At 40.4% G+C, this 11,656-nt stretch overlaps 1 protein-coding gene across 1 annotated transcript; it reads left to right on the forward strand.

Moving 5' to 3' along the window:
• The first annotated feature begins 5,285 nt into the window (after positions 1-5,285).
• LOC148036039 (pentatricopeptide repeat-containing protein At5g27110-like) lies at positions 5,286-7,907 on the forward strand. The gene has a single exon (XM_087678879.1). The coding sequence runs from the start codon at positions 5,286-5,288 to the stop codon at positions 7,905-7,907; it is 2,622 nt and encodes an 873-aa protein (XP_087535005.1).
• The last annotated feature ends 3,749 nt before the right edge of the window (positions 7,908-11,656 follow it).

An 11,656-nucleotide genomic window follows, 5' to 3' on the forward strand; every position in this document is an offset into this window, starting at 1 on the left:
GAGGCACCTACTATGGCCCATTGTCAAAGGGCTTATACTTGTCAGAATAGAGATGGGGAGCCCATAAGTTAAATGGTTGTGATATGCACACATGCACAAAGGACACATAATTATCTAAAACTTCATATAGACTTCTATCATGTATAGGCATTTAACATGAAATGGTAATTAATGGATCTCAACCTAAACATAGACTTGAAGGTAAATGATAACTCTCCATATATTTTTCAAGTCCATAATTGGATGTTTACAGTTCGGTTTATCTTAATAGACTTTTTATATTGAGCTAATTATTTGATGAGAGAGAGAGAGAGAGAGAGAGAGAGAGAGAGAGAGAGAGAGAGAGAGAGAGAGAGAGAGAGAGAGAGAGAGAGAGAGAGAGAGAGAGAGAGAGAGAGAGAGAGAGAGAGAGAGAGAGAGAGCTAGCTAAAGGGGCATTCCCAACCCCAATACATTCAATATATGTAAGGGCAAGTGTGTTTTGCAGCTAGGTTTGGTTTTACTTTAATGATGTTTTTTGAGAGAGTGATATTGGAGATAATTAGTTGAAAGGGAGGGGAGGACAAGTGCATAGTCTTTATGTATGTTTTACCTCACATTGGCTACTTAGCGTGTCTCTAACTAATAATAAGGCATGCTTTCAATGATATTTCTACCTCCAATGCGTATGGTCATTGATGGACTTGTGCTAATAGATAAATCCCATGCACTTTACTCAGGTTTGCTTTCCCATTGTAGCTCTTGAGTTATAACCATACTATAATTTCATTATCATGTGCACACTTCTTTCTTTGAGTTACATCATGAATCCTAGAAGGTGTGTCTCTTTAGCATTGAGAAAGAGTTATTCTCTAAAAACGAGTTCAAGTTTCTAAAAGTATAGCCATTCACTACTTGCAATTATTGGGCTTTTACATATACTTACATGTGAACCATGCCATTCATTGTGTGTGAAGCACTCCGTTCATTGTTGTTGTTTCCCTTTGCTCACAAAAACATGAAATGAAAAAGGCGAATCCTTGCAAACTTCACAATAACGCCAACCATACAAAGCACAATTAGTAGGCCTGCTTTACATTGCATCTAAAATTCATTGAGATGACCTTAATTGCTCGAAGTCATGTGTTGTTTTTCCTTCAAAAATATATTGGTTTCTTGGTAAATGATTAGAGTATTGAAAAGTGAGGTTGATCTTAATAAACAAAGTTTCTCTTAATGTTTAAAAAATCAACCCTCATTAATCTCTCCAACATTTAGCTTCTAAACATTTGAAATACATCCTAATGTTCCATATAGCACTATAAAAGAAAACCTTTCCTTTGTTAACACACATTGCTTCTTCTTTCTCTTGAAGTTGGCCTTGGAGTTTATAAAGCTTGGCACTAGCCACTTGAAGAAGGTAAAGTGTGCCACCATACCTATGTTGTTTCCAAAGCTTGTTTAATTTTTTTCTTTACCTTTTGTTAGTAGATGCAAGCGTGGATGTACATACAACACAAAGGTATGTTTACTCTTTCAAGCCCACATATCAAAGTGCATACATGGATATTTCTCTATCTCTTTGCTAATGGATTCCCTTTTATCTTTTATTTCCAGGTAATGTGAATAAACTCCAATTCGATTTCCAAGTTAATAATGAAGAGAACACTATTTCTCAACTAATGTTCTCTTTATCTGCTTATTATCCCTTCTCAACCTCTCCTTTCTCCATGCCCCCCCAGGCTTCACTACGATGTTAACATCCCCTCACCTACCTCGCCCTTCCTCTTTAGAACACTACCCCCACACTTGGCTCCTAAACTGCTGAGCCCTTCTCCTCAAGCACCTCCTAAATCACCAATCCCTTCTCCTCAAGCACCTTTAGCTACTTCATAAACCATGGAGAATGGTCCTAGTTTGAACCCTATGGCTTCTCAACCCTTCAAACCCCATGCCAAACCTCCAAAGAAGAAGGCCATAGAGCTCAGCAATGAAGTGACAAAGTGTGCTTCATAAAAAAAAGCAATGTACCACAAAGATAAAAGGTGTAGTGGACCTCATTAATGATAATGATAATGACAATAAGGGGAAAGGCAAGTGAAAGTATTTTTGGGCAAACCAACTCATTCATGTACAAGGTGGCATGAATGAGGAATTTGGAAACCCCCCAAAACAGGGAGTGAACCTTTGGACCAAAGTACTCAACAAATTGTCCTCTACTTACCAAGTCCAACTTCCTCCAAAACAAGGAGTGAACCTTTGGACCAAAGTACTTGACAAATTGTCCTCTACTTACCATGACTTTGACAAAGATGCTGAAGCATGTTGGAAAAAGTTAGCTACAATGTTAGGCCAATATAGGATTGATAAGGCTCATAATTTAGTATCTGGAAATGATAGGCGTTGCACTTGCAAGTAGTGTGTTGTGGTGGATGAATACTACCATAATAGGGCATCCATCAATTGTGTCTCCCATGTGACATCTATTACCTCTAATCATGATGTGGGTGCTATGGGGGAGGAGAAAACTATTGAGAGAGTGTCCCAAGCAAACCAAAGCAAAGCTCAACAACTTTGTCTTCATCTCATTATACCACTCCTAATGTAAGGACTCTTTGGGTAACATAGCCGAAACTAGTCCAACACTTCTTGATTATCTCAAGAAGACCTCACTTTGGCAAGAGGCTATAGAGAATGACACCTATATATCCTTGCACAATTTCAAGCTACCATGGCTAGATTTCTTGATTGATTTGTAATGATTGAATCTTTATTAAAGTGTTAACTTGTCGACAGTTAACTTGTGCTATCAATGTTTGCTATAAAAAATAACATGAATGAATATTTCTTCTCACTAATATATATGTGTGTATTGAAAACCTAACACAAGGGAATAATTCCTCTCACTAACATAGATGTATTCATGTAGATTATAATGATAATCTCCAAAAGGATCGCCTTGTTTTGTGCATGTTTGTGCTCCTTAGCAATCATGGAGCTTCTTGCACCTAGCCATATGCACATTGATGAGGCCATGCTACAAATGTGGTTACATCTAATTTAGTGTATGGGCCGTTCAAGAAATGTTACAAAAATAGTTGATCGTATGAAGGGCCATGAGTATAGAAAGGCTTGGGCTTATGCATGTCCTCAACATTTTCTTGAACATTACTTGCTAGGTTCTTACGCAGTAAGTATGTTTAATAAGTGTCTTCACATCAGTAGAGAGACTTTTCATTACTTGTGTGGCAAGCTTGCTCCACAAATGAAAAAGAAAACTACTAATATGCAAGCCACTTTAAGTATTAGTATATGCGTTTGTATTGCTCTTCATAGATTGGCCTATGGTATATTATTAGAGGTCTTAGTAGATTTACATGGGTGTGTAAAGAGCACTACTTGTGGGATAGTCATAGACTTTTGTAAGGCCATCCTCAAATCGGGCTTAAGAGATGCATACATTAAGTGGCCGTCTCAAGCTCGATTTGAGAAGCTGCTAGCTAGGGAATTTAAGGCCTTGAGAGGTATCCCTAATGTCGTAGAAGTAGTTGATGGCCCACGTATTCCTATCATTGTTCCAAAGGAGAACCATGCGGATTACTTAATCCTAAAGGATTCCATTCTATTCTTTTGTAATTAGCAGTTGCATCAAACTATTCTCTATGGGACTATGATGTGGGATGGGCTTGGTCAATCCATGACTCCTTGAACTCCATAAGAACTGAGCTAGGTCAAAGATGCAGTAGGGGGTGAGTTGGGTAACCATTGTTTGGTAGGAGATTGTGCTTACCTACCCTGATCATACATGTTAATGCCCTTCAAACAATACAAAGAAGGCTTATCACACATGAAGTACCATTGGAATTTCATTCAATCTAGCACAAGAATGCTAATGGAGAGAGCTTTTGGTATGTTAAAGGCAAGGTTTCACATATTATTGAAGTGATGTGACATGGATTTGCACTGCGTGCCAAATCTTGTAGCTGCTTGTCTTGTGTTATAATGCTTGCATATGCCATGGTGACTCTTTTGACATGGAATGGGTACATGAGGCTAAGGCAAGCTTGCAACTTGGCAGCTCAATGGAAGAGGGTCAAAGAACATCAACAAACTCGATGGTTGAGATACAAGCAGTTCATATTGTCTTAGTAGAAGATGCAATTAAGTGAGCATAAAGAGACGATGAAGGTGATGATGGAGCTATGCTAAATGACTTCAGTTCTAGGGTGGATCGGCATGACTATATTGTGAGATCAGTGTATAGAGAATATTCAAGGAAGAAAGTACTTCAGGTCTTTGGTGATACCATTTTGGAAATGGAGACATCATCATCTTCCACATAAAAGAAAGTGCAAAGCTTCATGTATTTTTCCACCGTAGTCTTTGATAGTTGATGCACCCTCTCTTTCTTAAGCAACGTTACGATTAATCTTGTTTTTAAGCTATCATTGTAGATTGAAATTGATAATCCAACATTATCTTGCTTTTCAATTCTTCACAAACTACACACTTTTGTCAAGTGAGGAATCTTATTTGATAAATTTTCTGCCGCCATCGGTAAACATACGAGCGGGGGAATATGAAAAAAGGTCTCTTCCACCTCTTTTGTGTGAACTCAAGGCTGTGGCAGGAGGCATACTTGTGGATCATAGCCACCCGGAAATACCATGAACTTCTAGTGCCATCGTGTGAACCCAGCCTAAGAAAATCTCTCTCGTTCAAATTTTCCTGAAAAGCATCTGGTTTGGGACGGAGAACCGCTGCGAATTCAGAAGCCCAGAATACAGAAACAGAAGGAAATCGACCATGCTCTCCGACTCCGACTGTTCTGCGAATGTTCGCCATCGATGGGCAAGCTGCCTGACAAGGCCATTCAGGAGCTCCTTGGCCTTCTCAGTGACTGCAGGAAGAAGAAGAGCCTGCCTTACGCCAGGCAGCTCCATGCTCACATCCGCCTGCACTGCCTCCAATCTCATGCCGTCCTCGGCAACCACTTGGTGCCTGTCCTCGTTGATTGTGGCGCCCTCCCCGATGCGCAGCACGTCTTCGACAGCCTCGCCCGGCCGAATGTCCATGCTTGGACCTCCCTCATCTCGGGCTACGTCGCTTGTGGCGAGCCTCATCGCGCCTTCCTCATCTACTGTAACATGTCAGATAGCCATGTCCCTCCCAATGAGTATACTTTTCTATCCCTCTTGAGAGCTTCCATCAACCTCAAAGACGTGCAGAAATGCCATCAGTTGCACACTCAAATCACCAAATACGGATTCGAAATAGTACAGTTCATTGGCAACACATTGGTAGATATGTACAGTAAAGGTGGCTCACATGCGGAGGCATGCCGAGTTTTTGACAAGATCCCAACCCGTGATGTAGTTTCTTGGAATGCATTGATGGCTGGATACGTTGAACATGGTTTTGGTGAGGAGGCACTGAACTGCATTAAGAAAATGCGATTTGAGGGTATACTCCCAGACAATGCGACATTAACTTGCAGTTTGAAAGCTTGCGCTGATGTAGGAACCACAAAAACAGGTGAACTGCTATTCTGTGAGCTAATCCAGAGAGGACTGGAAGGAGATCTTTTCGTAGCTAGTGCCATAATAGAGATGTATTGCCACTCCGGCTTGCTCCAAGAAGCATACTGCGTATTACAGAAGCTTCCTCCTCGAGATGTAGTCTGTTGGACCACATTAATTGCTGGGAATGTTGAACATGGGCTTAGCCAGGAGGCAATGGCCTATTTTGAGCAAATGCAGTTGGATGGTACCTCTCCTGTGGATGTCACATTTGTTTGTGGTTTGAAAGCTTGTGCCAGTATAGGAGCCATAGAAAAGGGCCAGTTGCTCTTTGCACACATTGTGAAAATCGGATTGGAAAATAATATCTATATTGGAAGTACAACCATAGATATGTTCGCCAAATGTGCCTTGCTTGCAGATGCACAGAATGTGTTTTCTAAGCTCCCAGAACGAATTGCAGTTTCTTGGAATGTTCTCATTTCAGCATACACTGAACAGGGGCTTGCTCAGAAGGCTCTGAGATCTTTTGAAGAGATGCAACTGCAGGGTGTATCTCCAGCTAATTTCACATTTGCGGCAAGTCTGAAAGCTTGTGGAACCATACGATCTCTTGAGACAGGCAGACAAATGCATATGCAAGTCACCAAACAAGGGCTGGAAACAGATCGGGCAATTTGTAGCACATTGATAGATATGTATGGAAAATGTGGCTTACTGATAGAAGCACAGGAAGTGTTTGACCAACTGCCAGCTCGAGATGTGCACTCCTGGAATGCGTTGATTGCTGGATACATTGAGCATGGCCTTGATAAGGAAGCACTCGCTTGCTGTAAGCAGATGCAGCTTTCTGGGGTGATTCCAGACAATGTCATTTTGACTTGCAGCTTAAAAGCATGTGCCAACCTAGGAGATATAGAAAAGGGTCAGCTTCTATGTGCTGAGATAATCACGAGAGGAATGGAACGAAATCCTTTTCCTGGCAGCATAATGGTAGACTTGTATGCCAAATGTGGCCTGCTCACAGAAGCACTTGAGCTCTTCTCCAGGCTTCATGTTCAAGGTACAATCCCATGGAATGTTATACTTGCAAACTATGCTGAACGTGGACTCGGCAAAGAAGCACTGGACTTGTTGGAGCAGATGCAACTAGAAGGCATTGCTTTGGATGCTGTTACCTTCTCTTGTAGCTTGAAAGCTTGTGGCATTGTAAAATCACTAGAAAGAGGTCATGATATACATGCAGATATAATCAAACGAGGTGTGGATAGAGATCTTTCTGTAGGCAACACATTAGTAGCCATGTATAGTACATGTGGCTCTCTTGTAGATGCTCAGCATGTGCTGGACAATCTTCATGTTCGAGATGCCATCTCTTGGAATGCATTGATTGTAGGATATGCTGAGCATGGGTTTGGTGAGGAAACACTGAGCTGCTTTAAGCAGATGCAGCTTGACAGCATCTCTCCAGTTGCTGTAACATATGCTTGCAGCTTGAAAGCTTGTGGTATAGTCAGCTCACTAGTAATAGGCCAAGAAATACACTGTGAGATAGTAAAAAAAGGCTTGGAAAATGATACTGCTGTGGGCAACACCTTGATAGACATGTATGGACATTGTGCCCTACTTGTTGAAGCACATGAGGTGTTTAAGAAAATGCCTTATAAAAATGTGGTATCATGGAACACACTGATAAAAGCATTAGGTGAGGTTAATGAGGGAGATGGGGCTGTAAAATGCTTCGATAGGATGCAAGTGGAAGGTGTGCAGCCAGATGCTATCACATTCACATGTCTTCTTGCTGCATGCAGTCATGCAAGCCTGGTCCTCAAGGGCCAGGAATATTTTGAGGTAATGAGAGAAGAATACAAAATTGAACCAAGAGCAGAGCACTATGTCTGTATGATCGATCTTCTCGCAAGATCGGGACAGGTTGATGAGGCACAACGATTTTTAAACAATATGAAAGGCCTCTCATCTGCAGGGCACTTGATGTCTGTGTTAAGTGCCTGTAAAGTTCATGGGGAAGTGGAATTGGGACTGAGATGCTTTCAGCAGCTTGTCTTTTGTAATCAAGAAGATGCTTCCGCATACTTGCTCATGGCAGATGTCTATGCAACTGCTGGTAGGTGGAGAGATGCATTTAGTGTAGAGGACATGAGGAGGCATGTAGGGGCAAAGAAAAAGCTTGCAAGTGCAACGATTGAGGTGAACACTCAGCTGCATAATTTTGTTGTTGGTAGCATACAAAGCAAAGATTTAGTATCAGTGGTGGATCTCATAAGTTATTGCACAAAGGATGGAGGACATATTCCGAATACAGATTCAATTGTACCAAATTCATTTGGTGAAATTAAAGAAGTAGCCCATGACTTTTTAAGTAGATATTCATCACTTTTAACATGCTAGACTCACTTTACTTCACTTTTAGGACATGCAACGTTGTGTCTACAAGGTAGATTGATAATTATCAAGGGTCAAAGGATTGCTAGATGATCCAGTTAGGCCCTCAGTGGCATTTCGGCGACCTGTGGGTTGAACTGAGGTTCAAGGTCTGCATAATTAGATCCATTGTTGAGTGTGGGTTATCCTAGAAAGCCAGTCCAGGTTATGGAGGATCAACTAGTCCAGGAGGCTATGCCGGATTGTGCTTACAGGTGGTTTCACAAAGGTATACTGAACTAGACCCAAGCTCCGGTAAGAGTTATCTTTAATTGATAACGAAGTCCTAACCATCGAGTCAATTGTGAAAGCCACTACTAACAGGGAAAGTAGGCCATTAGAGTGTACACGTGGTGGAGATGGCAACTTTTTCATTTTCTTAAGAGCTCGTTTAGGATTGTGATAGCCTTGCTCATGAAAATCTTTCTAATGAACTTGTTCTTGAAAAAATCTTGGGATCTTGGAATTTCTACAATAGTTGCGTTGGGCTAGCATTATGGTAGTTTCATTCCACCTAGAGGAGTTATTAGGCTCGACGCATCATGAGTTATGCCCAAAAGTATGCTCAAGGCTAGAAAAAGTCACCACAACATTGAGGGTTACATGTAGCTGCAACATAGAATGCCTCTCCATTGGCTCATGTGCCCTAGTGAATCTCCATTTGAGAGGACATTAGTTTGCAGATACATTGTATGGGCATGGTGTCTTACCTAGTTTGAATTGTCACTTGGATTGTTTAAGCGTAAGTTCCATGTTGCGTGCTGGCAAGAGGCAAGGAGTGATGGAGAAAACCAAAATGACCCGAGGCCAAAAGCAATGGATTTATCCATGTAACACTTGGTAGTGGATAAATAAAACAACCTATAAACTAATGTCCCTTCTCATCTTACAAGATCTCTTAGCTCTCGCTATTATCTTGCAAAGATCTAGCATAGCATTGTGGAGGGACCTGGACACATTATTGATGGTTTCCTTGATGTGACTTTCCTTTTCTTGAAACCTCACACAATCTTGAGGACCTCGCATGGCAATGAGAGGATACGGTTGGCTAGCTCTATATACTTGTGTGGTTGTGTCGAAATGTTCATTGTTAATTGCTATTGTGGAAGTTTACAAAGTCAAAGCAAGTTAAATTGCAAATGCCAAATTTTATTTTTAGAAGAATTGACTATTTTTCGAGCTTCATGATATTATTTTGAATACTTGTAATTCTATTCATGAACATCATTGTTATTTTGTAATATTTTATAAGAGCTGTGTTCATGCGTGTAAAATTTAATCTCTCTAGTAAAAGGATTTGTCAATCCACAATGGTTGTGAGGGTTGCGATGTTATACTCTATTCTTGCTTAGACTAGGTCCAATTAACCTTAAGTAGAAGCATTAAATAAGAGGATCGATCATGCCCACAGTGGGTAGGGTACCCAAGAAAGGGAAATCCTAACCCTAATTCATAGGGGGACCTAATCCTAATCCTAACCCTAACCCTAATTCATTGGCGGCTCAAACCCAAACCCTAATTTTAATTTATTTAAGGCAAAAAAGTGAATGGAGCACACTATTTACTTGTGTGCAAACTTTGAGCTACTAACCTTGCTTCTATTCTTCCATCTTGTGCAACCATTGCTTGAGAGAGAGAGAGAGAGAGAGAGAGAGAGAGAGAGAGAGAGAGAGAGAGAGAGAGAGAGAGAGAGAGAGAGAGAGAGAGAGAGAGAGAGAGAGAGAGAGAGAGAGAGAGAGAGTGTGTGTGTGTGTGAATGTGTGCACGAGTGAGGAACTCCATGAAGCTAAGTTCTGCGTCTCTCGCTTCCCTTACCTTCTTCTGACTTTGGTAAGACGTTGAGTTTGAGGTTGCATGTGAGGGAGAATTTGTGAGGGAGTGAGGAAATCAACGAGACAAAGTTTTCCACTTCTTCTTCTCCTTTATCTTATTCTCTTAAAGTTGGGCATACTAGATGCATATGTGAAGGGGCTGAGGTGTTTGCTTGAGAAGAGCATATCACTTGGATGATGGAACCATCTTTGAGACTTCAAGCTTTTGATTAGAATGTAGGAAGGAAAAATAACTACTTCAATTGTGCAAAGCGTGCCCTTTATTACACCCTCCAGAGAGAAGATTGCAACAAAAAAAAAGGGAGGACACCCTGATTGAGTTTAACAATCAGCATTGAATAATAAGGCTAAGAACTAGGTTGAGGAGGCACATGAAGAAATACTAGTAGAGAAAGTAGTGGAGAGGATAAGTGCTCTATCTTTGGGAGAGTTAATATTGAACCACTAGATCAAGAAGAACTCTAGGGAGAAACCTTATAATCACAATGATGCAATGTGAGACCTAGGCAATTCCAATGCTAAGATGTTGAACCTAGTCTCATTGTAGTTCCAGCCTCCATTGGTATAATTGTTCTATCAAGAATCCTACTCAAAAGCGGCCCAATCTTTTGGAAGACATTCAAAACTTGGATTGATAGAATCAAAGTAGTTGAAGCAACAATATAAAGTCCCAACAAGATAGTATTGAAAATGCAATCCACACTTGCTAGATAAAAACTAACTCATGATGAGGTGTTGAGATTGGGCCTAAATCCTAGGCCAATAGAGAAAGTTTTTTATAATTGTATAGGTCGGAGATCATCCTTCAACTTAAAGTTTATGGGGCTAGATGGATAGCCCAATTTGTGGAAAAATTCCACTTAAGTATGCATTGGCATGAATATACTAGGATGGGTGACCTCCAGGGAAGGGGAGATGCAGTTCTCTCCATATAGTTTTGAACATGGTACTATAGTCCACGAGGCTCTAGGGATTGCAAGATATGTGAGAGGAAAGGGATTCAATAATAGAAAGGAGCAGTACCGACATCTAGAAGTGGTTTGGCGCATTAGGAGACAGTTATGGAGCATCATGTAGTAGTATTGGTATGTTGGTAATTCAAACATTGATGATTAGTCTACCAACCTTTAGTGAAGGCAAGTTAGATAGTACAAATCACACTTTGTGGAATTTTTAAGTTATAACTATGTATGATTCTTATGAGCTCTTGGAAATAGTGTTGGGGATTGACCTAGAACCACAACCTACCCTAATGCATCGAATTTGAGTGTATTGATTCCTCCATATGCTGATCTTCTATGGGACTACACTTTATGGAAGTTTAAAATTACAATGATCTATGATTCTTATGAGCTCCTAGAGACAATGTTGGGGGTTGATCCCAAATCACAATATACCCTCACCCCATCAAGTTTGAGTGTCTTGATTTCTCCAAATGCTAATATTCTATGGGCTTGGAAACAAAATAATGTAGATGCATTGTGTGTCTTAGTTACAAGCTATCCTAACAAAGTTTTGACCTTGATTCAACTTATAACTAAGACATCAAAGGCTTGGAATATACTAAAGAGTCAATATGAAACATGAAGCCAAAAAAAGATCTAAAACCTAGTGACTTAGCTATAGCGATAGAGAAGTTCACTTAAGGAGAGACAACATACATTCATTACTTAGATTAAGAATTTGTGTGATCAAATGGTTGGCATTGGGATAAAAATGACTAGTGAGAAGGTAGCTCAGAGGCATCTTTATATTTCTCTACCAAATTTTGATAGAATGGTAACTTTCCTTAACACTTTGATAAGACCTTAACCTTTGTTATTTGAGGAAATTTGCACATTAGTAATAGATGAGGAGTTACAACTTATAGGGAGAGAAGGAAGC

This window comes from Lygodium microphyllum, chromosome 5 (genome assembly GCF_053477565.2).
Source record: "Lygodium microphyllum isolate KBCC chromosome 5, Lygodium_microphyllum_v1.1.10, whole genome shotgun sequence".
Lineage (NCBI taxonomy): Eukaryota > Viridiplantae > Streptophyta > Polypodiopsida > Schizaeales > Lygodiaceae > Lygodium > Lygodium microphyllum.

What these genes read in the sequence shown, in the direction of transcription:
- LOC148036039 (XM_087678879.1), top strand. Translation starts at nt 5,286, where the DNA reads ATGTACAGTAAAGGTGGCTCACATGCGGAGGCATGCCGAGTTTTTGAC.